The sequence below is a fragment of the Bacillus rossius genome, chromosome 1 (assembly GCF_032445375.1).
Source record: "Bacillus rossius redtenbacheri isolate Brsri chromosome 1, Brsri_v3, whole genome shotgun sequence".
Lineage (NCBI taxonomy): Eukaryota > Metazoa > Arthropoda > Insecta > Phasmatodea > Bacillidae > Bacillus > Bacillus rossius.
Window position 1 is genome coordinate 108,185,977 of NC_086330.1, and position 27,875 is coordinate 108,213,851.

The 27,875-nt window shown below is 37.7% G+C and overlaps 1 protein-coding gene across 2 annotated transcripts in view; it reads right to left on the reverse strand.

The window, feature by feature from the left end:
- The window catches only part of LOC134541703 (puratrophin-1-like), a 28,603-nt gene extending 2,380 nt beyond the window's left edge, over nt 1-26,223 (reverse strand). For both annotated transcript variants that reach the window (XM_063385358.1, XM_063385350.1), the window contains exons 1-11: nt 25,990-26,223; nt 24,689-24,880; nt 23,635-23,984; nt 17,941-18,063; nt 14,974-15,046; nt 13,785-13,958; nt 13,567-13,656; nt 12,060-12,281; nt 9,561-9,704; nt 1,925-2,138; nt 1,504-1,620 (exon numbers count right to left, since the gene is read on the reverse strand). In XM_063385358.1, coding sequence (XP_063241428.1) covers nt 1,504-1,620; nt 1,925-2,138; nt 9,561-9,704; nt 12,060-12,281; nt 13,567-13,656; nt 13,785-13,958; nt 14,974-15,046; nt 17,941-18,063; nt 23,635-23,984; nt 24,689-24,880; nt 25,990-26,208 — 1,918 coding nt within the window. In that variant the 5' untranslated portion in view covers nt 26,209-26,223. The remainder of the gene's footprint in view (nt 1-1,503; nt 1,621-1,924; nt 2,139-9,560; nt 9,705-12,059; nt 12,282-13,566; nt 13,657-13,784; nt 13,959-14,973; nt 15,047-17,940; nt 18,064-23,634; nt 23,985-24,688; nt 24,881-25,989) is intronic.
- Nucleotides 26,224-27,875: the final 1,652 nt, after the last annotated feature.

Consider the following 27,875-nt stretch of genomic DNA (forward strand, 5'->3'; position numbering starts at 1 on the left):
TGTGTATTTGCTGCTGGCCATCCTCATTCTCCCTAAAGCTTCCCTTTCAATTTCGTTCCAACACCGAAGAGCAAGCGCGCCAAGACAAATACTGGATGACATGCAAACCAACTATAGTAGATATATTCCTATATGAATCCAAGGAAAAATATTGGTTAACAGAAAAATCAATCATAAGAATAAATATATGAAATAACTGATGCATAAGGAATTAAATAGAAGATCAAAATTAAATTAACTAACTGTAATTTAGTTTCGATCCTTATCTGACTGTCCAAATGTATCTGATTTTAAATAATTTTCTCAATAAAAATAATCAATATATAATTAAACAAGTAAGCAATAAGATAACTTAAAAATTTCCAATTATTGCACCACTAGAACAGCAAACACATTTATTAATACTTATCAGCTTTAATTTTCTAAATCAAGTGTCAAATAACTTAAAACTGTAAAAATCCTGTTGCAAAGGTTCAGCAAAAAATATACCTTTAAATATATTTTATCAGCAGTGTGATCATTAGGGATAGACAATCACAATTAACACAATGCAGGAAAATAGAAGAAATAATTAGGTCATGTCTATAATAAGGAACCAATATAGGATTATTTTACACACACTAAACTTTTCCTTTTTTTTTTTTTTGTTATTAAGGTCTCATTTTTAAATGTGTATTTTTATTTTATTCTATTGGTTTGCATATTTTTGAATTTGGTTAATGAGAAATTAAACTGTGAATTGGTTAACCTGGTCGCAATTTTTTTGTTGTATTTTTCATTACACATTGGTTCAGTAAAATTACTGGTAATAGTAATAAATTCAGGTTTGTAATTTATTGGTATCTTTGATCCCAATTCCATTCTCTAAAAAATTAGATTTGACTCTGTTTGTGATAATTTTATTTGGCCCTCGTTCTTGGAGTTTGAAGTTGTATGAAATAGTAAATTGGTGTAATTTTAGGAAAGATTATAGTGAGAGAGTGCCGGAGTTGTTCACCTTTACTGCTGAGGTGAGAGACCATCAGGAGTGCAACATAAGAATTCAATCAAGTTCATGCTTCCGTGGGAATTTCTGTACTTTGCGTGTGACACTTTCAATAAAAAAAAATCATTGCAGTAGTATCCCGCTAATCCAGACATCCAATTAATCCGGACAAGATTTGAAATAAAAGCAGGATTAGTAGGTAAAAAACTTTGGACTATATATAAGTAATAATAAAACTAAAATAAAGCTGTAAGAAAAGTTGTATTTATGAGGGGGGAAAAAATAAGATTTTGTATAGTTTTACCCATATAAAACTTGTAAAATGTGCATTTTATGGAAAATTACATTTAATCCAGACAGGGTATAGTCCCATCCAAACCAAATAAACAAGACTTTACTGTATTGTTTGTTTAGTACTTTTTTTACAACAAAAAAATGTCGTACTCTCATCTTTCTCTAAGAGGTGAGGAGGTCAATGTTTATGGTAAATTAAGACAAAGAGAATGCAAATAACTTACTTTTGCTGAGGTGTGACAGACTAATAGACCTATCATTTATCTGGTCTGCACTCGGTCGAATATCCAAACAAGGTTTGTTGCCAATCCCCATGGACGACATCTCCGCCAGACGAATTTCTAAAATAAATACAATTACATTTTATGTGATAAAAGTAAACAGTATTCCATCAAATAATTACGAAAGATAAGTCTGAATTATAAAAACAGTAAATAATCTTTCAGTCCATTAATTTGAATAGTGTAAGGAAAATAAATTGAGACTAAAATTTAATTACTAAAAAATAATTGGATTGTCCTATGCAAGTGATTGACAAACGCATAACGTATGCCACCGAGATAAAGTTGAAAGGTATACTACAAAATGGCGATAAAGTTAAGCTCCCATTGGATTTTTTGCTTTCTACACACACAATTAACAAACCTCTGTTTTTTAAAGCCTGTTTCCAAAGAATCTTCGATATTTCTTCGGTCCAAGCACGTTTGGTTTCTTCAGACACAGACTGAAGGGTAAATGTATCGTTTGGCTTCCGCTTCCTGAACCAAATTTCAAACTTGGTAGGGCTGCCTGCTATTTCAGCCGTGAGACCAATGTCAGCCGTTTTTGTACTACTCTTGTAAATGTAAACGTCCATGTTCTGTAACACATGGTATTAACAATCAATGTTGGTTCTATCTTCCTTTTATCAAGAATCATGTGCATCAAAATATAGCCAAAACATGAGCTATATTTCTACTCTGTAAAAGTGTAGAGTTCCCAGAATCTAGATATACTGGACACAAGTAGTAAAGCTAATAATTATTTTTAGCCGACAAGTTTTCAGAAATGGAGTAACTAATGCTGGAATAGGCCTCATGGCAACATATAGTTTTAGTAATATTCAAAATATTAAGGATTTGTTATATATATCTATTTAAACATATTAATAGTAATAACAAGTATTTAAATATTAATAACAATTATTTAAATCAAACTGAGTAATAAATAAAAATTAGACAAAATGAAAAAATAAAGTCACTCATAGTAATTTTAGTGATGGACAAGTCTATTCAATTAAAAATTATATTAATAATTATAAATTGAGTTAATTCATGCTTCAAAGATTTGTATACCTTTTTTTTATAAATAGTATAAAACAAAGTCACTATGAAGCAGATGGCTTCATCGCCGATTCCGATGATAGCGCTCCTTCCCCTCCTTTCCCCTTCCTCTCCGAATGCCTTTCCCCTACATCCCCTCCTTTTCACTTCTCCTCCCCCTCCGGCCGCGACACCAGCGCTCCTCCTGTCATAGTTTCGGAGGCCTATATAAGCGCCGCGCAGCTTAATACAGTCGCTGGCCTCCTCTCTCTCTTGAGAAGGGAATCAGTCCGTCGGCACGCGTGGATTAGCTTATGGTCAGCACTCGGCGAAGCTATGCTTCTCTGCTTATTGAATATTTACGTCTGCATTTAACAGTTACATCATTATGACGCTATGTTATCCGTTTAGACACTTAAATGCTGTAGGTGTCGTGCGACGATAGTTCGGGTCTTTTTGTACAATTCTACCACCGAGTGGCTGACATATTAAGGCTAGGTTACATCTAGTTTCAGTGATGTGCGCAGTCGGAGGTGCTTACCTCCCGGCTCTCTTACACTAGCTCAGTTCCAGTTGATCGTATGGCTCCTGCCTGGTAGTTTAGGGTATGACATTTTGGGTTAGGTAACCTGTGGTCTTTACTATCTTGTTTCACGCGTGGCCGACGTTTAGTTCTACTTATGTATTTTTATAGGGACGTGTCTCGTAAATGTTATATGGTGTTAAAGTTATTTATCTGAGGTCGTATATAAGTCTAGGCCCGTTACGAGTTAGTAGGGCTAAGTTAAATGTCAGTTTGAGATATCATCATGGTAGAACTCTGTATTAAATACAATATCTAAGTATGTTATTATATTGCGGGAGTGCGAATTGTACATTTTTGATTTAGGTACGTCTCTAAAAGCATTGTAATTGATCTGAGCCTTAATTGCTCCCACTTCTATAAAATTTGTAAAACCAAAGATATATATATATGTATATTAATTGTTGTAACTAAGAACTAAGAACAAGTTTAATAAAAGAATCCTGGTTTATATAACTTTTGTTCCTTGATGTCGGTGTAGTTCCCCTTAAATTAAACAACGATTTCCTGCTGTGTTGGGTTAGGTTTATTAACTCGTGTTGTGTGTGCGAGTTCATTGTAGTCAAACTGTGGCGTGCCGCAGTTTGGCTTCAACTATCTGTGTGTCTGTGCTTACTACTTCCAAACTACACACTAGATTTTGATGCGGTTTTCACTAGGGGGTCGCGGAAGGGTTACTGGTGGGTCGCGACTTGATCCTAAAACTATCAGAAACCATCGAATAAACCATCAGAAAAGATGAGAAAAATCGAAATAAATCGAATTGTGTGCAAACACATATCTATTGTTAAATAAATAACTCTTTTGCTACAAAGGGCTTATAGCCTAGTTTGGCAACCATTTTCAAATCAGAACACAAATTGTTTATCGATAATCAATTGGTATCTTTTAAAAAAGCATTTATATATATATATATATATTTGAAATATTTATGGTAAATTATATATACATAAGTAAGGGATACGATACAAGTAAGGTTTACTACTCCACCATAGACCGATAGACCGTGGAGGTATTCCTATAAGGAAAGGTGGGTCGCCAGCTGAAAAAGTTTGGGAACCACTGATTTAGAGTATTTCTTCCAGAAGGTTTATGTGTATATACAGGGGGAAGGGGAACCGGGCAATGCCCAGGGCAGCAGATTTTAGGGGCAGAAAAATTTCTGGAAAGCTGCACAAATAAGCATGGATATTAAATGTCAAATGTTCATAAAATTTAAATCTCCCGCTCACAAGGGAATTTCAATTGATGACATTGGCAATGCTGATTAGTTTTCACGCTACACGCACATAGTGGTGACAAAGCGAAACACACTGCAATGGTGAGAATTGGTTAGCACATAATCATGAAAAACAAAAATTTGTAAGGTGAAGAAGTGTGTTTTGTTAGCCGTTAACATTAATATTCTCAACGTTATTAGTTGAGGTAATAAATAACTTGATATGGTGATTTTACTTAGTTCTTTTATAATTTATAAGACTGTATTCCAACATTGTGATGATGTAGGTTGTTTTAAATCATTTAAAGTTTTTCACCTGTTTATAATATTTTCCTTTGTTTTCACAGTTTCAGTTTTGATAGTCACTGAAAAAAATGACTGGAAGAAAGAGACTCGGTGGGGCTCAGTATCGATCATTGGTCAAAGAAAAAACAAAAAGAGAAGAAACAACGAACAATGTTCCACTCCTTGGCGTGTTTATGAAATCGACCTCAAACGAGTGCAGGTCAAGAAAATGAGCCCTTCCCAAGCAAAGCTGTGTAAGTCCAGGGGGAATCAATCCCCTCCCCCCCCCCCAAATAAATCTAATGAATATGGGGGAAAAAAATTTTCATCAAACGAAAGTGAAGATGGAACATCAATCATTGTTGAACAGTTTAAAGATGGTACCACAAGATGCTGTTAGTGCATTTTTTTCTTCAGAACAATGAAATTATTGATAGAGATTACTTAGTACATTTGAAAGTCAGGGAACATTATTTCGTGCGCCATGTACTCTGTCTAGGCAGGACCAGGGCCGCCGAGAGGGGGGGGGGGGGGGGGGCCAAAGGGGCAAATGCCCAGGGGCTCGGTAGCCTTAGGGGCCCGGGCGCGAGCAGTACCTGTAACATTCAGTTCACACCAAAATACTTGCGTAGTAGCAGAAATGGGAACGCCAGGTACGAACACAATAGGTTTGCTTGGTCCCGTACACCCCTCCACTTGGGGTCAATGCCATTTAGACTCGCCCTTCTGAAGTAAAGAATGCGGTGATGGGCCCTGGCTGGAGGGGGTGTCATGGAGATATCTGATGAAATGAAACATCTCAAATCAATTAATGTTTCAAATATTGGTTCAAACCAGTTGAAAACCAATCCAGATTTTAAACACACTACGGAGATTAAAATTGGATAGTTTATTTCCAAACGTGTGTATCGCTGTTTGAGTGTTCTGCACAATTCCCGTGACAGTTGCCGAAGCCGAAAGGTCCTTCAGCAAAATGAAGGAAATAAAAAATGTACATCGCTCAACAATGTCTCAGGAAAGGATTAGTGGGCTCACCTTGCTTGCCTTAGAGCCTGATCTCGGTCGGTCATTGAACTATGACGATGTATATAACCCTTTTGCTTTGAAAAAGGCACGGTAAACAGATTTGTTGTGATTAATTCTGAACTATTTAATTGTTTGTAAATCAATATTATTGAGTAGCATAATCCTTTTAAATGCATTATGTATATGTTTAAAATTTTAAATAATATACTACAGTGTATGATTATTCTGAATGTAGTGATTCGATATGAAGTAATGACTGTTCTGTTGTAAAACATTTTGAAGTGTTTTTAAATTTAGACATTTTTATATAGTATATGACATTTGAATAGTTGTGTTTTAGTAGGATGTAAAATATATATAATTATTATTTAAAATGCATGTCATTTATGATTTTGCATCAAACTAAGGGTATTAAATTAATTTGTATAAATTATTAATATGTACAGTAGAACCTCACATATCCGACCATGACGGGACCGAGCCATGGTCGGAACGGCAAAAAGGTCGGATATCCGTAGGAGCAAAAAAAAATGCCTTTCCCAACTATACAGTATGTACAGTTATACAACTTTATTTGTAAAAATGTTGCTGTATACATTTCAAACCATTAATTTTGTTAAATTATAAATGAGAAGATAAATACAATGTAACCATACCTTACTTAAAGGATTCAGTAAAGTTTTTTTGTTGCAGTTTTGCCTAATCTTGATTTTGCGGAAGTGTCCCTCCACTTTTTTTTTTGCCCACAAAACATTACGTTAAGTTAAAAAAGCATGGAACAGTACAACATTATAGTAGGAGCACATTCTGCACCAACAATCACGGCTGAACTGACAGTTTGCGACACGAAAACATGTAGATTCGTCACTTTTTCAAGTCTGAACAGGCTCGCCAACCACGGAGACATGGTCGGATATCCGGAGGAGTCGGTTGTGGGAAGGTCGGATATGAGGGGTCCTACTGTATTACAAATTTTTCAATTTAATGAACGTGGTTCAATGTGTTTAATGTTTTCGAAGTAATAAAATTTATTATTACTTTAAATAATTTTAATAATATTTATATTCAGAATAAATTATTATACTTATGTATTTTAAACACTCATATAATAATGCAATTTCTGATTACCATTTAAGATTTTTTATTTTTTTTAGCAATATATACATCAAAATTAATTATTATTTGTATTTTGATGGGATTAACAATGTAAAAGTGCACTGAGATAATACATGCAAATGCTCTCTTTTTTTTGCATAACTACGTAATCGTTATGTATGTTCAAATGAAGGATGCAATTTTATGATACCATATATATTTAAGGTATACGTAGTACGTAATAGTGATATGCAAAAAAAAAAAAAGGAAGGGGGCCCACTACCCCAGCTGCCCAGGGGCCCACAAATTCTCTCAGCGGCCCTGGGCAGGATCTTGTGGTTTCTCGAACTGGAAACATCCACAGCTGATTGCAGCCCATGAAAACAGTTCAAGGCACTGAGACTGTGTTCATAGTTTTAAAAACAGAAAAGCTCTGTTTTGATCAGAATAGATGTAAACTTATTTACACAATTTGAAAATGAAGTGCAATACTGGTTGTAATATATTACAAAGAGTTGTTGCTGTTGTGAAGAAATTTTCTTCTCTAGGACTGCCTTTCCATTACGATGATGTTCATAATGGTAACTTTTTGATGTGCATGGAACTTATTGCTGAATTTGATCCATTTCTCGCTAGCCACGTGTCACGATATAAGGATTTTTGAAGTGGAAAAACTTCATACCTGTCTTTTGCTACATATGAACAAACAATCAAAATCATGGGGAAGAGAGTAATAGAAGAAATAGTGACAAATTATTGCCGCTAAATACTATTCTATCATTGTTGACGCAAGCCCTGATATTGCAAACAATGACCAGATAAGTTGTGTCTTGCGTTATGTGAACAAAGGGGGCTAGCAGAAGAGCGGTTTGTTGAATTTGTACCTAATCTAGGACATGGTGGTCAAGACCTGGCAAATTCAATAATAAATACACTTTCTTGAGAGACATGGATTGGACATAGGTAACTGCAGAGGACAGAGTTATGACAATGCACCAAATATGAAATATGTCAGGTATTAATTCAGGTTTGCAAGCTATAATCAGAGCTGTCTCTCATTATGCTTACTATAGTCCTTGTTCAGCACACTGAATTTGGTGGGTTCAAGTGCAGCAAGGAGTAACCAAGCAACTTCTTTTTTTATATATATTTTCTAAGAAATATTTAATTTTTTCATGTAGTCTTGGGGACATATTTTATGACTGTAGTTTGGGATTCCATTATTGAAAGATTCAATGTAGTAACCACTGTTTATAATTTTTACAGTTCTTTAGTTGGTTTCTTGAAAGAAATGAAAATGGGATATGAAGTTTTAAAGAATCTGGGTCAGAAAAAATTTGAATCTCGTTATATTAAAATTGAACTGGATAAGAAACACATCAAAAGAAAGAACAAAAATTGATGAATCTGATTCAGAAACTGATGAATTAGATTTACAGATATCCTTCCTTTTGATTTTGGATAAATTGATTGAAGAATCGAACAAGAAAGTTTCTTCCTACACAAGGACTTTAGTGAACCATTTATGTTTTTGATAAATCTAAAGATGCTTAGTCCACTTGAAATACAGGAAGAGTCATCCAGACTTCAGCATGTCTACAGTTCGGATCTTGAAAACTCAGCATATGTACTTGAATGCTTACACTTCAAAAGCTACATATCTGATGTATAGAATGAAAATGCATCATACTCTCTTCCACAGCTTTGCAAGATAATAAAAGGTAACTGCCTATAGTATGTTTACTCAAACTTAAACATAGCTCTACAAATTTACTTAATACTCCTGCTTCCAAATGCTCAACAGAGAGATCATTTTCTGCTGCAACATGTATATATATAATTATTTAAGAAAATCACAAATAAAGCATCTTGGGTGTTATTGCAATTGAATCTGACTTAGTGAAACTGGACTATGAAGAAATAATAAACTTGTTTGCAAATGACGGGGCAAGGAGGAAGCCCCTTGCTATTTAAATACGTAATTGGGGTTCTGTCCTCTGATCTTAGATGATACCTTCTAAAATTTAATGTAACTTCTTTAAAATTTAATGTAAGTTTTTGCATTAAAATGTTTCTGTTTGAATTTCAATAAACACATATTTATAGTGTTTGCTACTCATAGTTACGTACCCATACATGTAAAGAAACGTTTCCACATGTATTTTAAATTGGGTGCAGCAAAGGTTCCTTTGCCTAGGGGCATCAAGAGTCCTAAATACAGGCCTCTGTATATACATTCATTTTAAATTTAAAGATAGTAGCAAAATATCAATGTTTGATAATAAAGTACCTAGTAAAAAGACACTTTTAGTGTACTTGCATGGCTTATGCTGACTTATACCTGACATACATCAAACCCTTATCCAAATGAATATTTTAAGTTTCCTTAGGCATTTAATTTAGATCAGAACTGACCTTTACACCATATCATGTGCTACTTTTAAATACTTACTTATTAAAACTAAATAACACAACATTAGTAGAATGCATCCGTGCAAAGCCGGGCAAGTCGATAGTTATGTACTACCAGAAATGTTCATTGACTTAAAGCCTATCCCTGTGTTATAAACTCATAGCTTTACATTACTAAGATATTTTACTAATTTTCTTAAACCTCAACATGGTACCTTTATAAAGCAGCGTGTAATAAATGTGACTCTTAAGATAACGACAAAAAATGTTATATAACAAATTTATACTTGTTTTTTCATGTTGTGGTGCAGTATTTTAAAGTCAAGCCTTAATGGTGTTCATGCCCTTTATGTAACTTACCTTTTTGTCTGGAAAGTTCCTAGCCTTGCTGAACAAAATAAGCTCCTCGAACAGAAACACATGGCGAAGGCATTTCTTTCCTTTTCCCTGAGACACAAGGAAATCACTTTGCCTTAGCAGTCTCCCTTGCTCCTTCACATTCACCTGGGAAAACAGGACAGAACAACCAAGTTTTAAATATTATCTAACACTGAAGTGTATTAATATTACAAGTACCAAATAATCACAATTTCTACTGTTCCGAGCAGATATGTCCCTTTTTCAGCCACAATGCATATGACCACTAAAAGAATTAACACAGTGGTTCCCTGCTGTTCTCTGTTTCATTGTAAAGGCCAAGTATTACAAGTTTGTACAAAGTTTCTGGCTTTGTTATCTGTCTTTAAATTGTTGAGAGCAAGTTGGTTTGTCCATTTTTAACAAGTTCTAACTGGCCACTGAATGGACGAGATGGAAAGATACATTAAAAAAATCAACACAATTTACTTTTACTATCCCTTACCTTGCAAAATCATTTTACTAAAATACTAAATAAACTGTAACAGTATAACACACAAACTTTGAATACTAAATTAACTCACAGCCATGCTGAAATGCTCTATGCATTCTCCCACATACCACACAAGCTTACTGTAATGTAACACCAGTTTTTCACGAAACTATTTGGAAAGAAGTGCACACATAGTGTACACCATCTTGTGTGTACATCAATCCCTCACTTAGCACAAGTAATGCATTCCTAAAAATGTGTGTGTTATTTGAAATTGTGTATTCTGAAGCATTAGTCTCCATAAATAGCAAGTTCCAAAATGTGCAGAATAAAAAATTTAAAATGTTGTCACACACTTTATCTTTATAAGCCTACCATTGAATATTTTCTATGACAAATACACCACATAACGGGTGATAGTTATAGTCAGTCGTCTGGTTGGCTTGCCCACCGGGGCGTGACTAACTCATGTCACGTACTTTCCAAACCATCCTTTACTGGCAGTGAAACCTACATTACTGTCTGGGTATTTAAATTTAAATTTTTCAAAAATTAAAGTGCTTATTCACGTATTACCACTTGGTTAACATCAATCGTGTGAGACACCGTGATTTATTTTCATTGCACCATTCATTTAACAACCTTTCCCATGTGAATTATCTGTTCATTTCTGTTCCGGTATCTAATGTCAAATACATTCTCGCTAGCACAACCAACAGCATCATACTTATATAAACATTAGATAAGTTCTTGTTTTGTATGATTATGTGCACAGTTGACTAGCTTAAAACTTAAAAGTGCAACCAACATAAGTGATACATAAGTGATAAGTGATTCATGATATTCTGCATGCGGTAACACTTCTAGTTTTATCTCAAATACTTGGAACATGATGCATTACACTCTCACTTTGGAAGCCATGATTGCACTATGATTCCAACTGCAGATGCTTGTGCACGTACAGTTACTGGCAGATGAATGGGCATTGTGTTGTGAGTTCCCTGCCACTGGCTAGATGTAAGTTCTTCACGGCCCAGCAGCATACAATCGGATGTGAAAACATTTAGTCCTTTACATTCAATAGCCGCAACTGAACTTGCTATAGCTGATGTTTAAACAACAGCTGACAATGTAGTCAGACCTGCGTGTGCATCTCTTCCCCCCCCCCCCCCCCCCCCCCCCCCTCATATAACTAACTGTATGCCATGGTACATCTGCTGTTTTGCCTGTAGCGATTTTGTGCTAACTGAAATTTACAGACGTGCTATTCAAGACTGGGGCAGTAAAATTAACATTGCGCTAAAATGAATTCGCACAATTTGAAGACATGCTGAGGGATTGGTGTAGTGGGAAAACAAAAGTATCTTGCGTTCAAAGGAAAAATAGTATTGTCACAAAAAAATAAAATTATGTTTTAGTTAATTAATAGTGAACTTTCTGTGACTTGGAAATTACATATTAAGCAATCCATGCAGTGCATTCACAGAGAATACAGAATACATCATGTTTGTTTCACTCATATACTTAATAATTTCTATTAAAAAATAATCCATGTTTTATTCTCATAAATTAACTTTGTTTTTAGAAAAAAATTATCACCTTTTCAGATTAGAACACTGCATCCTAATTACAGACTGCCAAAATTTACACATATATTAAAATTATTTACAAATATTTAGCATTTTTATTTTTTAATGATAAAAATTAACCACTTGTGTTTTACTATAGTGTGCAACAGTAAATTACTTAAAGTTTATACGATTTATTTAAATATTTAATACAAGTTTTTTTTTTAATATCGGCACACTTGTGGTATGTACAGTAATTATTCTTATTCAGTCACTGACAGTTGTTTCGTCTATTGGAAGTGATGTGGTTTTGGCTTGCTTGTGCTTTGTTGAATATATGAGTGTGTGTTTCTCTAATGATGATTAAATAGTTGGTAATGTAATTCGAGTGTTTTTAGCTGAAACGCTGGTGACGTGACAGCGCAACTCAAAAGTGATTACGTCGCAGTCGCGGAGGGAGTCCAAGGCCAGCAGGTCGTTGCCGTGGCGCAGCTGGAAGCACACCATCTCCTCGGCGCTGCGCAGCCCCGCCCGGTCCTCGCCCCCCTCGCCGCACGCCTTGGTCAGCTGGCGCAGCAGCAGCGCGTACTTGCCCATGCGCTGCACCGGCTTCAGCAGGTAGCTCGACAGGTCCATCGCGTCGCCCAGCTCTCGCTGCTTGTGCTGCGGCACGTACATCACGTGGTTCAGCGAGAACCTTCAGCTCGACGGTTTACCATTTCATCTGCTGCTGGTACTCAGGGGCATAGCCGGGGGGGGGGGGGGGTTAGGGGTTCAAACACTCCCCCCCCCCCCTTTAGCACCAAATATTTAATTAATTTCTTATTCATCACTAAAACAAAATTTCATATTAAAATTAATAAAATTTTTACCATTACAATATTTAAATTTAGGAACCGAAAACTGCTAAAATAGCACTATTTTACACCTTAAAATACAAATTTTCCCGGGGGAGGACCCCGGACCCCTGCTTTAATACGGGGGGGGGGGGGGGGGGGGGCCCATGCTTCTTAACACCCCCCCATACACAAATCCTGGCTACGCCACTGCCGGTACTGAAATTGTATTTAATGCATTAACTTAGATACAGTAATAATTTAATTTCTTTCAGAAATAGATTCTAAAAAAGTTATAATATTTTTAATATTCTACTTCTTTAGGTGCGTTATGAAAAAAAAAATTAATAACAAATTGTCAAACATTTAATACCAAATATTTATTTTTGTTGTGGTGAGAACTGCGATAATTTGCAGTTGCATCACTATTGTGATTTCAGCATGTCTCGTAGGTGCATGTCTGCTCAATGCATGTATGTTGAGACGACCAGGTACCTAAGCATGTGTTATTGCGGGTCTTAGTATTACTTTGCATTTGTACAAGTAAAAATAATTGCGTAAGAACTATTAAATTAATTTCTACTAAGGATGGGCTAATCAAAACTTTAGTATTCAAATGACTCAATATTTGAAAAAAAAAAAAAAAAAAAAAAAACATTTTTAAAAAAATCTTAGAAGAACTGAAGTAAATTAATACTTGACCACTCAATCACTGAATTTTCCTAGGCCAATTTCTTCCTACCGATTCTATTATCATTTCCCCAAGAAATTGTACTTTTAACATGTTATTATTATAAGTAAAAATACAATACATAATTATTCTGGTAACTTAAGTTTATGAAATAATTATTTAAAGGGTTGAATGTTACACTACCATTATTTTATTTTTGACCCTTGAGACCTAGATTCGGATTCAAGGGGTATATTCTAGATACTGTTTGGTATTCAAATTCTGGATTCAGATTTGACCCATCACTAGTTTCTACCTTTGTTAAAGCGACATAATTGATTAACGTATCTTAATTTTGCATGTTCTGTCCTAACAGATTAAGTAGACTGGCGTAACTAATATCTTGCTTGCTATAACTCAGTTTATTAATCATGTAGCTTACCTTGAAGAATGATGTTCCATACTCTTCCATTAATTGGTCAGATTTAGGCTTATTCTTGCTGTAGAGAGCATACAGATAGAACCTTTTTTCCTGCAAATTAAAAACAAGTGATATTTATTTTCGAGTTTACAAGCAATTTCTTTAAATCTAAAGAAATGTTTATTCAAACATTTTCGATCATGTGGATTTTATGGTTAGTATAAAGTAGAAATACTCACATGTCGAAGAAAACACTCGCCCAACTTCAAAGGATTGTTCTCACACATTTCCAGCTCCTGCAAGAAGTACTGGCTATGGAATTCAAAAATGTTCTCAACGTTGCCGAATATGACGTTGCGCTGGCCCCTGAGTGCTTGTGGAATGTCTTCGCGACGCAATTCTGGGATGTAATTCTGTGGACGTAAAAATCAAGTTATCACGAGTACCAATAAAGTTTACAAGCAAGCTGCAAAATATTTGAAATCAACATTCTGTCTAGCTTTAGAACATCAAGATTCAGTTCTACGTCGAGCAATTAAACCTGTGACACATTATGTTGCTGTACACTTCAAGTTGTCAATGCTATAAACTAAAATGTCTTGCATCATATTCTATATAATAAATACATATTTGAATAAAACTAGGCTTCAAAATGTATTAAACAGACTGATGAATCCATGGGCATAGATCGGGAGGGATGGGAGGGGTACTGGAATTAAGAAGCCCCTCACTGAGGAGGCCCTCTTTCACTTGCAAAAGTGAAGTGAGACTGTGTAATGGGTTTTATGTCCAACTATGTTTTATGGAAAACTTTCTGTATATTTAAGTTTTCTGCTTATTGCATTCATATAGAACAAAATATGGTAAGTATATATATGCAACATACAAGCACCCTATCCAGAGATGACTTGTGTTGTTTAACCCCACGCACAAACTCTCATGCTTCTTGTGTCCCTCAGACACACACCCCCCTCTCTCGGCGACAGACACTCCGCGGGCCTCTCGAGAATCCTACAGATTTGCGCCCCTGGATGAACTTGCCAACTCTACACCACAGAGAAAAATGAAATACTCTATTAATACCTTTTAAAGCAAAAGTAGCTCTAAAACAAAACAAAATTAAACACAGTTTTCATTGCAAGTCAGGCACACAAATAAATTTTGCATTTTCCTACTAGTATATTCCTCTGTAAAATTTTACATGCATAGCAATTCTTCATAACTAGCTGCTGTCATCCTCTAGTTTACCATTCCTGCATTCAAGGTTTAACTCTGGCAAAAATTAATACTTTGAAGCAGTACTACAAAGGACAAAATAAATCATACTATTAAAGTAAATATTTTCCAAGATAACTTATACTGTTGAAAAACAAATTTTTGTTATTATCCGTTGAGTATGTGTGGAATGCCGTGCCGTTATTTACTCACCTCTGTGATGTAATGCAGTGATTCTACATAATCCTTTTCAGTTTGAATGAGCTCCTTCATTATTAATAGAATCCTGCAAATACAAGAGAACAGAAATAACACTAGGAATATTTGTCTCAGTACACAGCAGAAATGCACCTCACTATGACACCTTCCAGAGTGCCTGATCCTTCGTCGTCGTGGTCAACAATTATAGCACTCGTGTGTGAGGAAGGTTGATGGTTTGGTTCCAATTACTGGTATAACTCCATGTAGAGGCACCAAATTTTGTTCCTAGCCTACTACAATCTTGAGTGGGCCCATCATTTTTAAGCTGGATGTTCAATTTATCTTAGATTATATGTATTCACATCATAGTTATGACGAATTGCGTGATTTTTTACAACACAAAAAAAAGTTTAGTAAACATCTGGTGGTAAAATTTGTAGCTAAAAAACAAATTCAAGAGAGATGCAGGAATAAACTAACAGCACAATCCCTTAAATAATAGTAATGACAAAATAGGAAATAAACTGGCGTGCAATACCATGAGACATTAAACACTGCATTTACTTTTCTACATTACATTCTGACAAAGCCTAGTTCTATTCTTGATTATTATGATCAATGTGTTATGAGTCCCACTTGCCTACAATGTGCAGAGCTTCAGAAAAAAAAAAACCACGCAATTTAAAAATGTTCATGATATCTTAGTGGGGTCTGTTTATAAAAACATTTAATAGTGCACTGAGGGTGGATAAGTAGTTCTATTTCAGTATTTGGTATTTAAACTTTTTTTTCCCCAGAAAAGTAAAATGGGGTTTCATAGTAAATTTTAGACATGAAACTCCATGTGCCAATTCTTGAAACCACTCTAGAGACTTTCATCAATTACACCATCTCCATTTCTAAACCATATAATGTCGCTAGCTGATGTAGCCATACTTCGCTTCGAAAGTCTACAGGCACAACCCTCTCAAACTGCTCATTAGGTCCTGTGCATGCCACATCTCGTGGGTACACCAGTGCCATGCCTCAAACAAAAAAGAAAAAAAAAAATCGATCTAATTTGAAATTCAAACTATGAAAAAAATGATCATTAGAACTATGATAAACTGGAAGAAATATAAACCAAACATGAATATTTTTTGAGGCCTTCAAATTCACATTTATTTAACCAATCCCATGTCAGTATGATTGCAAAGATAATAGTTATGGAAAGACTGGATTAAACTTCTAACATGAATGAAGCATCATCAATGCTACAGCCATTGCCGTGGAAATCATCCAAAAAATGTGGTCAAAAAAAAACCAAGATGAATTTTTAAAAAATTTCCTTTGAGGTGCAAGTGGACCCCTCCTGGAGAAACTGCGTGCCAAATTTCATGGCTATGCTTTGCCGGCTGCACGCTACGTGAACTACAGACACTATCATCCCGCCTCGCTTACACAAGTAGACCCTTGACTGAGCAGGCCCCTTTAGTTTTATGTTCTTTGAATCAAGTAGCAAAAAAATTAAGATGGTAACTAGTGATGTGTCATTCGTGAACGATTTGTTCAAAGCGAACAAATCTTTGAGCGAACAAAATCATGTGAATCGTTTGCACTGTAAAAAATTTATTCTTAGAGTCAAATCCTTGAAAGCTAAACACAAGTCAGAAGAACGAAACAGCTAAAAAACAAGACGAGAACTGGCCATGCGGCCTGTCAGATTTGTTCCTTGGATTTGTTCGTGAAATGAATCATAACGTCAGGAGTAATTGGTAATCGGTAATTGCTGCGTGAGTGTGCGTACACACAAGAGCAAACGATCCTTGATAAAATAAAATAGGGTAACATGACAATATCAATGGTTAAGTAATAGTTTAAAAATTTTTCATTTACAAAAACATTGGAAATAAAAAAACTAACAAACCATGCAAACTAAAAATAACAGGGAAAGTAACAAAAAAAAAATGCAAAATAAAAAACATTTTTGGGTTAATTACTTCACATTGCTTGTAATGGCTTGTTAGAGCGGTCCTATTATCAGGTTGTTACTAAATATCATACAAAAAAATAAGACTTGAGAAAAGGTTTATGTAACAGTGCTTTTTATTTTGGACAAAATTATATTAAATTTGCCATCAGCTAACAGTCAGTTTAAAGCTAGATACATCTCTGGAATTTCAGCTACCTGAGCGAAGCAGATTACAATAACCAGCCAGATGCAAAGACCTAACTAATACTCCAAAGGGCAAACGAGTTATGATTCTTGATAAAAGACACATGCAGTAGAAGAATGAAAAGAAGAAATACTTTGAACAAATCATCACATGGAACTGATTCAAATAAATTGATTTGGTAAAAAGAATTGTTCTGCCCATCACTAATGGTAAACAGTTAATAGCAAAATAAGAAAACAGTCTGTACTTAGGGGAAAAAAACAATCATAGCAAAGTACCAAATGTAAATTCTATCATTAGACAAGCAACTGTTAAAATCTTAGTTGAAGCCTGCTTAACAAAACAGTACCACATAGTTAACATCTAACACTGAGTAATTGATTAACAGGTTTACCATAACTTAATAAGTAAGGGATGATTAAAAATGACTCGTACTAAAGTATTTTGGCACCTGTTTAAATTGTTTAATTGCTATTGGTGAAATATAATTGTTAAATTGCTTTTAATTGTTTTTCTGGTGGCACTTTCTTCTTGAAGAGATCAGTTTGTTTCAAGATAGCAAGTGGGTAAACCATACTAGGGTCTCAAATTAGCCTATTATAGTTTGTAATAAAGTCCGTCTGCTCCTTGGTGCAAGACAATAGTGCACAGTTTGTCAGTGATTGGTAACACTAAATAATTTTGATAACAGCAGCAATGTAGAAAACAGTCTCTATGTTAGGTGATTGTTACTTTGATACTGTACTTGACCCCAAAATTGTACTGCTTGGAGTTGGTTGATTCAAGATTATGATAAGTGAATCATAGTGAAGGCTAGTTTTACCTCTGATTCCTGAAACACTTGCTATCAGGGTCGGCATCATCTGTGAGCACAGAGGGCTCGTAGTGGAGATGGCTATTGACTTTCACGGGTGGTACGCTGTCCCTTCTTGCCTGATCCCCCGGACTGAAACACACAACAGAGGCACTCATGATGGCCGTGTCTCCACACTCACTGTCGCAGTAGAAACATGCTCGTGCCACAGCCACCCAGGGCTTCAGAAGGAGAACAATGCTAAAAAGGACAGAAGGGAGAGGGAAAATAAGGAAATAGCATCTTGCAAAGACGATGAATACTTAGGTTGAGCCATTATTTTGTAACTCTCTCTTCCTCCCTCAACTATTAACTTTCCTGAAGTTCATATATTCTCCATGTGGCTAATGCTTACACAGAAAAAAAAAGATTTTCTACTTTCACACTAATCTATAGCTTGCAGTTTTTTTTGTTTCATTTGAAAATGTAAAATTAAATAAAACTGTAAAGACATTCATATAACAAAAATAAAATATTTACTTGGAAATATCACCCAATTAAATTTGTTTATAAATAAGACAACCTTTAATTTCCAAATCCGCATTAAAAATATCTACACATTATTTTAGATTCTAAATAATTTTTTCATCAGCATGTGTAGATGACTTAATAGTTCAAGAAGATTAAACATATAATTAAACATATAATATTTTATGCCACTAATACAGATTCCATTATTCTCTATTTATCGCTAATCAGGTTTAAATTAGAATTAATTCTTCTGATAGTGATAAAACTGAATCTATACAAAACCAAATTCTAAAACTTATTAATTTTAAAAAGTTCCCCCACATAACTTAGTCTCTCTTTCAGATGCAGAAAATACATTGACTCATTGTGTGTTAAAAATTGCTACAGCTGCAAAATAAGTTGTAAATTTTTTCACAGTTAATTTCCACATTATGTACATAATATAAAAGGGATTATATTATTTTTACATTAATTTCAAATTTTAATAAACTTGATAATTCTAGTAAATAACTTGATTTTTAACAGTCCACATTTACTGCCACCTCTATTTAGTCACAACTAATACTTACTTAGTTTAACATGTATACCACTTACTGGATAGACTCTTACATGTCAATAGTTATGCAAGTAAAACTAAATTTAATGTTATTTTTAACTAATAATTGTTGTAGGGTTTGATGTGTTTACTTGTGTTGTGTATTGTCTGGAAACTGTTGTGTGTTGTTCCGAACAGTGTGGTTGTGTTAGGTTGGTAGTGTGTGTGTTTTGGTATGTTGGTTGTCTGGTGTACCACGCTAGTTGTATACAGTCTTGTGTGCAGTAAACAGGACATGTAATAGTGGCGACGAGGATTAAGTATTCCAGCTAATTGCCGCAGGGAAATGGAAAATGGCATTAATTGGCTCAATTGGAGAGTTTGATGTGGGTCGGGAATTGTGGAGATCGTACCGCGAAAGGCTACAGTTTTATTTTGTAGCAAACAAAATTAACGATGATGTTACGAAACGTGCTGTATTTTTTACCGTGTGTGGTGCTGAAACTTACAATTTGGTGACATCATTTATAGCACCAACGTCTACGGATGCTACATCACTTAATGATGTTCTCAGCAAGCTTTCGGACCATTTTGAACCTAAAGCCAGTGAAATCGTAGAGACGTATAAGTTTTTGAAGCAGGACCAAACCGACTGGGAATCTATTGCTGTTTATGTGGCTGAGCTGCGCAGATTAAGCGTTCACTGCAATTTTCCGAATCTCCAACGCATGTTGCACGATCGTTTGGTCTGCCGGGTTAAAGATCACGTGGTACAACGGGCGTTGTTGGCCAAAGATAAACTAACCTTCAAGGATGCAGTAGACATTGCGATGGCAGCGGAGGCAACCGGGCGGGACCTGGTCAAGTTGAGAGGCAAAGATATTCCGGAATCGTCTGGTGATGTATGGAAGGTCACAGCGGGCACAGCAATGAAGCCACTAGGAGGGAGTAAAGATCAGCAGGGCGCACAGTTACCCCAGAACCGAACTTGTTGGCGTTGTAATGGCAGTCATTCTGCCGATAAATGCTGGCACACCTCTACGGTCTGTAGATTCTGTAATAACCGGGGTCACATTGAAAGGGCGTGTCTAACAAAAAAGAAGTCAAGTGCCACCTCGAGCGGTGGTAACTGGCGCGACATGGAAGGAGGCACACCAGGTACAACATGTGTATGGGGAGACATCTGACCCAGATGAGGGTGAGTACACCTTGTATAATATGAGTGATAAAAGCAGGCGTGGTCCACTGTGTGTGGAGGTTAGGTTGGATGGGAAACCAATCACCATGGAAGTTGACACAGGAGCAGGTTACTCTATTATTAGTAGACAGACTTTCAAACGGTTATGCCCAGAAGAGCCGCCCCTGATGAAGGGTAATTTAGTGCTACGTACTTGGTCGGAAGAACCACTGGAGATGTTGGGCACTAAACAGGTGGAGGTGCAGTTCAAGGCCAGGAAAAGTATACCTCTGGAACTGTTGGTAGTACAAGGTAAGGGCCCTAGTTTGTTGGGCCGTTCGTGGCTAGAGCCACTAGGCATAACACTAGTTGGGGTTAATCGTGTTGGGGTGTGCGACAATGACAACATGTTAGATATTATGTTGAAGCAATACCCCTTAGTGTTCAGGACAGATGAACTTGGGACGTATAGAGGACCAAAAGTGTCACTAGCAGTAAAACCCGGCAGTCAACCTGTGTTCAGGAAGTGCTGATCGGTAGTGTTTGCACTAAGGGAAAAGGTTCGCTGTGAGATTGATAGACTGGTGGAATGGGGTGTGTATGAACCAGTAGCTTTTTCCAGATGGGCAACTCCATTGGTGCCTATAGTGAAACATGATGGATCAGTGAGGTTGTGCGGGGACTATAAGAGTACAGTGAACAATGTTGTGTTAGCGAAAGTTTATCCCTTGCCTACTATCAACGAAGATTTTGCAATGCTGGAAGGTGGACAGATTTTTATGAAACTTGACCTTGAGGAGGCTTATTTGCAAGTGACGGTGGACAAAGTGACGGCAGAGTTACTAACGGTTAACACCATGAAGGGGTTGTTTCGGGTACAGCGACTGCCTTTTGGGGTCAGTAGTGGTCCCGCCATCTTCCAGCGGCTAATGGAAATGTTGCTAGCCGGAGTCACTGGTACAGTGGTATTGTTGGACGATATTTTGATCAGTGGTAGGGACGAACAGGAATTGATGGTACGTGTTGAGGAAGTGCTGAGGAGACTAGAAAATGCAGGGTTGGTACTAAAAAGGTCAAAGTGTCAGTTTGTGGTGAATGCAGTTACCTTCTTGGGTCATCTGGTGGATGGCAATGGGGTCCACCCCCTTCTAAGCAAAGTAGAAGCCATACATAAGGCACCAGTGCCACAGAACAAGAAGGAACTACAAGCTTTCTTGGGGCTGCTAACTTTTATGACAGATTCTTGAAAGGTCGAACTGAAGTTTTGGAACCGCTGCATCGGTTACTGGATGATGCTGCAAGTTGAAAATGGACAGAGAGACATGTGGAAGCCTTTGAGAAGGCGAAACAGCTTTTGCAGTCTGACCAAGTGTTGGTACACTATGACTTGGATAAACCGGTGATTGTGACATGTGATGCCTCGGACTATGGAGTTGGAGCAGTATTGGCACACCAGATGGAAGATGGCTCGGAGGCACCCATAGCATTTGGATCCAGGACATTGCAGAGAAGTGAACGAAATTATGCACAACTTGATAAGGAAGCTTTAGCTGTAATGTTCGGAGTGACAAAGTTCAAGCAATACCTTATTGGCAGACCATTCAAGATTGTAACGGATCACAAGCCCTTGCTTCGGTTACTGCATCCAACAAAGGCCATTCCTGAGTCTCTGTCTCCAAGGTTGTTGCGGTGGAGTTTACAGTTGGCCATGTTTGAATACGAGCTTGAATATCGGCCAGGATCTCAAATCGGTCATTCGGATGCATTAAGTAGATTGCCAGTCCAGGTCCCAGAGGTCCAAGTGCCAAACACCCCAGAAGTTCTGCTGTTGGAGGAAGATACACGGGTGCTGATGCTGCAAGATTCACCTCGTCTGATCCTGGAGCCCGGGGCTATAGCAAGAGAAACAGAAAAGGATTCAGTTTTATCTGCCGTGATACAGTTTGTCAAGACGGGATGGCCAGGTAAAGGCGCGCCCGAATTGCAACCCTACTATGTGAGGCGGGATGAATTGTCGGTTCACAAGGATTGTCTGCTATGGGGCAACAGAGTAGTTATACCCCTCAAGTTACGACCGGACATGATGGCCATACTTCACGTGAATCACGATGGGGTGGTCCGGATTAAGGCAGTAGCACGAAGTTATGTTTGGTGGCCTAAATTAGATGCACAGATTGAGGAGGCAGTCGGTGGTTGCAAAGGGTGTCAGAGGTGTGGAGGCCGTTCCAAGGAATGCAGTTCTTTGTTGTGGTGGATGCATTCTCAAAATGGCCGGAGGTGAGACGGGCCACAAGTATGTCAGCCAATGTGGTCGTACAGAAACTATGTGACATCTTTAGCTGTCACGGGCTTCCAGATGTGCTAGTGGCAGATAATGGAACAGCATTCTGCTCACAGGAGTTACAACAGTTTCTGGTGAATAATGGTGTCAAAATGTTGTTTTCTCCCCCTACCAACCGTCCAGTAATGGCTTCGCGGAGCGAATGGTACAGACTGTTAAGCAAAAGCTTAGGAAGATTACACAGGATAACTGGAAAACAAGGGTGTCGCGCATTTTGTTGTCATTGCGGACAATGCCTAGCGCAGAAGCAACCAAAACACCTGCCGAACTGTTGATGAACAGGTCATTACAGACTGCCTTGACCAAACTTTACTCGTCTTCATGGGTAGATGACCATCAGTGGTCAAATGTTGCTATCACCCAGAAAAGTAGACAATTCCACTCAGGTGATGATGTGTGGTTTCGAAATTACGCAGCCGGGCACAGGTGGTTAGTGGGATGGATCACAGGCAGGGAAGGAAACAGAATCTTTGTAGTGCGGGATGAACAAGGCCATGAATATAGAAGGCATTTTGACCAATTATGACATCGCACGGCTCCCTCGTCACAACAGGAGGACCGGGAGCTGCTCAGCCCAGTCGCGTCCAGTGAATATTCACCTGCCAGTGGTGTTCCAGGGAAATCGGGTACAGCAACTCAACTACCCGAGACACGAACATCGGCAGAGCAGCCAGCTCTGCAGCCCAGCCCAGTGAATCTTCTCCATTTAGAGGGTTTCCAGCAGAGCCAAATGCCACGTCAGCAGTGCGTGGACACTCGGAGCGCCAGAGAAGACAGCCCATCAAACTGCAGGACTATGTGACATTTTAGGAGGGAGGGAACTGTTGTATATTGTCTGGAAACTGTTGTGTGTTGTTCCGAACAGTGTGGTTGTGTTAGGTTGGTAGTGTGTGTGTTTTGGTTTGTTGGTTGTCTGGCGTACCACGCTAGTTGTATACAGTCTTGTGTGCAGTAAACAGGACATGTAATAACTTGTCATTTGTTCCTTGTGTTTGCCCTCGTTTTGTATTGTCCACATTTGTATTGTGTGTATTTGTTGATTTTTTTTTTTGTCGTTCACGCCCCAAAAAGTCTCGACTGTCGGTGTGCACGCTACAAATTGTAAATAAATATTTACTAGAGATACTCGAAATCACCTACATCTTAGAGCAGCCGTCACCTCCGCTCGCTGCACAGTCTGCAGCGTCGTCCGAGAAGCAAGCGCACTCGCGGCACGGGCGGGGCACGGGGGACGGCCACGTGACGGCGGGCGGGGGCGCCCCCCACAGCGGCACGGGCACGGGCGCGCTTGCGCTCTCCAGCAGGTTCTCCGCGCTCTCCCGGATGTCGCCCAGGCATGGGCAGTCGTCGCCCCTCGCATGGGGTCGCCTGCGCGCTGGCTGCAGGGGCGCGCTGACCCTCCTGGGGCCGAGGTCCGGGCCCGAGCGCTCCGCGCACGCCTCCAGCGCGTGTATCATCCCCATGGCGTCCTGGCACCGCGAGTGGGCCGTCTGCAAGTCATTGGGCCGGCCTAGTGTCGTGGCTCACCAGTATTATTTACCAGTGTTACCAGCCATATCACATTTTTGCATGGTTTTAAGCATTACATGAGAAACACCAAAATATGTTTTGTAGGAATTTTTGTTTTAAATACCGTAAGTGGTCTCCGAATTCAATTATACCAATAGTTTGGCAACATCATCCAGTTAGTAGCGCAAGCCATTCAAATAGTATCACTCTTGAAAATGCCGTAGTCCAGGGGCGCAACAACTAAATTTCCAAAGGGGGGGCGATATACATTTTTATAAAGAATCATCAATCGCCCCTATTGAAGCTGGAGGTCCAGGGGTCCTCCCCCGGGAAAATTTGTATTTCAAGGTGGAAAATGGTGCTATTTAAGCAGTTTTATTATCTAAAAATTGATTACACAGTACTTTCTTTGCCCCCGTTTGCCCCCACTTCAAGGTTTCAGAGGGGGACAAAATACCCTTGCCCCCCCCCCCCCCCCCTCCTGTTGTTGCTCCCCTGCCGTAGTCATATATACTTTCCAGGTATTACAAGCTGTACCAGTTTAGTATTTTTGTGTGAAATAGTAACAGACCACTTCACCAATATAACTTATCAATACAAGAAAATTTACATCTCCTGCTTCTGCATTTGATAAACAGCGTAAAACAAAACTGTGAATGTTAAACAGAGAGGTACTGGGAGGTACCTTAGCTTGGTCGAGTAACTTTTCATCATCTAGTCGGTATGCTAGTTGCCACATTTCAGCTAGATGCTCATCTGTGATTGGTGGGTGTTCCAAAAGATATTGCTTCAGCTGTCTGGAGGACTCTGCAAGACACACGTCTTTCATCCTTGCTCTCGATAAAAACTTCATAGTTTCCACAGCCCACTCGTATGCCTGTAACAGCGGAGAAAAAACTTAACTTTAACACGAAGTTGGCACAACATTTAGAACATACCATGAAATCAAAAAAAGACTGTCAAAAAAGCACTTAACATTAACAAAAGAAAAACCATCAATTCTTTACAAATCAAGTGTTTAAGTCAAAATATATTTCATACACATGAACACTACCATATTGTTTGCCCAATTAAAATTGCTGACATTATCTCTTTCATATTTAACACCATAGCTACCCAAGTTGATTGAATGGTGAACTAAGTAATGAGAAGGTGAGGGGAAGAGTACAAAAAATGGGTGCCTGGGCTAATTTTGACAGCAAAAAAGTTGAGAATAATTGGGTTAACAGCTGAATTTTGACCACTTGTTGGGCTGATATCAGAGTTATGATTTTTCTTAACTACTGAACCATGTTTATTTAAATTAAAAATAGTAGGTCAAGTTAATATCCCTTCTTTCATGAGCTTCTACATTCACCGCCAGGTGCGCATCCAAGAGGTAGAAGGATATTTGGCTGTATCCTTCCCTGAAATTATGCATAAGAGGTACACTTGCCTTCAAATACTTCATTTCTATAACACATGAGGTCTTTTATTTTTGGTGGAATAGCAATTTTTAGGTGGTTCAGTTAAAAACATATTGCCTAATAGGCTACAACATTTAGTCATTCAGAAAATGCCTAATATAACCCTCGTCAAATGATACGGATACGCATCTGCGACACTGTGTCTTAAGTAGTACTTCCCATATTATTCACAAATACTATTTTACTGATCAAATTTAAAACTATTTTTGTTTTCATATTTCACAGGAGTACCTACAAGAAAAAGTAATGCAAAATATGTACAGCAAAATGTAAAGGAGAAAAATGATAACGGAACTACAGTGTAAAATGAAGTAAAATAAAATACCAGGCAGTGTATTTTCTTAAATTATTAGTTTGGAAATTAATTTGTTAATCCAAATGATTATATACATAAAAATATTTTTTAATGATTTTTAATCGTAATGACAAGAGTATTTGTCACAAAATATTTAATAAACTTGTATGTACTATGCTGCAGAATTTGTCGATACGTCTCCTTGGCTTGATGCAGTTGCCGCACCTTGTCCACGAGGTGGAAGCAGCGGGACGAGTCCTCGAGCTGTCCGCGGGTGTCCTCCAGGCGCTCGCCCAGCCCCAGCAGGTGCTGCTTGAGGGAGCGCGCCAGCTCGCGCAGGCCCGTGAAGCCCGCGCCCGGCGTGGAGCAGCGCGAGCCGCCCGCGCTCTGCGCGCCCGCCTCCTCGCCCGCGTCGCCGGCCTTCTCCGGGTGCCGCTGCAACATCCCCCCGGCACTCACCTCTCACCTCTCCCGCACGTTCGCGACTTGCTACACCCATGAATATCCATTAGAAATGTTTGTAACAAAAGTAGTATTGTGTTAAATTCACAGAAATTTCACTCAAATAGTACATATTACAAAAAAAAAATGAAAATCAATTTGACTTGTGACACCCAGCCACAAATACAGTAACACATTTGAAATACATGATTGTATCCTTATTACCTACATGTGTAGTGGTATAACATGAAGTTAAGTCTTAAAATGGAATGATTCACATCTGGTGTATAGTTTTTGTCTCCATGCTCCCAAGCATAAAGTTACACCACCACTTTTCCAAGCGCTTCTTACCAGGTAATAAGTTACCCAAAACTCACTCCGAAGATGCATAGATGTAGAAGCAAGTTGTACGAGTGTTGTCTGGAAAGTTTCCTCAACATGAAGATGGCAGCACGCCAACAAATATTGGGGAATGCGTTTGCTCATGCTTGGAATATACACACAAAAATTACAGCCATTTTTTACGCATAGTTGATTTTTAACAATAGTTTGCGTGAGTCTTTACAAAATATTTGTTTAAGAAGGTGATGGCCTCCTCATTCGACAAAAATCTCTGTCCTCTAAGCGCAACTTTTAGCCTAGGGGAAAGAAAAAAAAATTGTTGTTCTGTAAAGTCGGTTTACGAACGATAGTTTAACGTGACGTCATAACAAAACATTGATGAAATGATTGCTTACTTTTATGAATAAAATTGAATCATTTTTATTGAATTATCACTATTTTGTATGGATACAAAGAAGGAGTGAAATGAAACCTACAATTTAATTGATAAATTTACTCTTACTTGCACTCATTAATTCAAATATGTTTATTACTTTAACGAAGAGATTATTTTAACTATAACTTTTATACATGTTATCTATTTAACTTCAAGATCGTCGATAATGTTTTAAGCTTTTTCGCAATTACACATTTAACGACGTAGTTTGTTCGTCGTGAAATTAAACGTAGAATTTAATAAAAATGCCCTTGCAGTTAATAAAAAAGTATTAGTAAGTTTAAGAAAGAATTTCGGCTTTAATCTCCAACCTAGACGCCCGTGGTGCGCTGGGGACGAGATTAAAATTCGTCGAGATTATTTTACGTTTTTATGTCTTCCAGTGCTCAAAATGATATGCAATTGTGGCCCCTGGCACGAAATTTTATTTATAATTCATTAATAATAACGCCCCTCGCGATAAACAAAGGACAATATGTATTAACGAGTGCCTGGTTGCCGCGGGAGGATATATAGCACGATTCGTTCGTTTCGCGTCCGTCACTGTAGATGACAGCACTGTAGGGGAATAATTTCGTTTTTATAACAAATACGCATCCCAAATTCTCCAAACTTATTTATAATGTGTTGCAATATTTTTTAAAACATTGTGCAAAAGATCCCGGGTGTAATTTGAATTATTATTCATAACTGTAAAACACCATTGTTCGTACAAAAACGTATTTGAAAATCCAACATTACTTTTAAATAACCGTACCGATTGTGCTAAAAATCGGTGGACGATTGTTAAATTACATTATATTAATAATTCAAACGACGAAAACATGATTGAAAAGTCAAATCTATGGTTGTTCCAACCGAGTGGAAGAGAGATGCGGTGCAAGCGTACAAT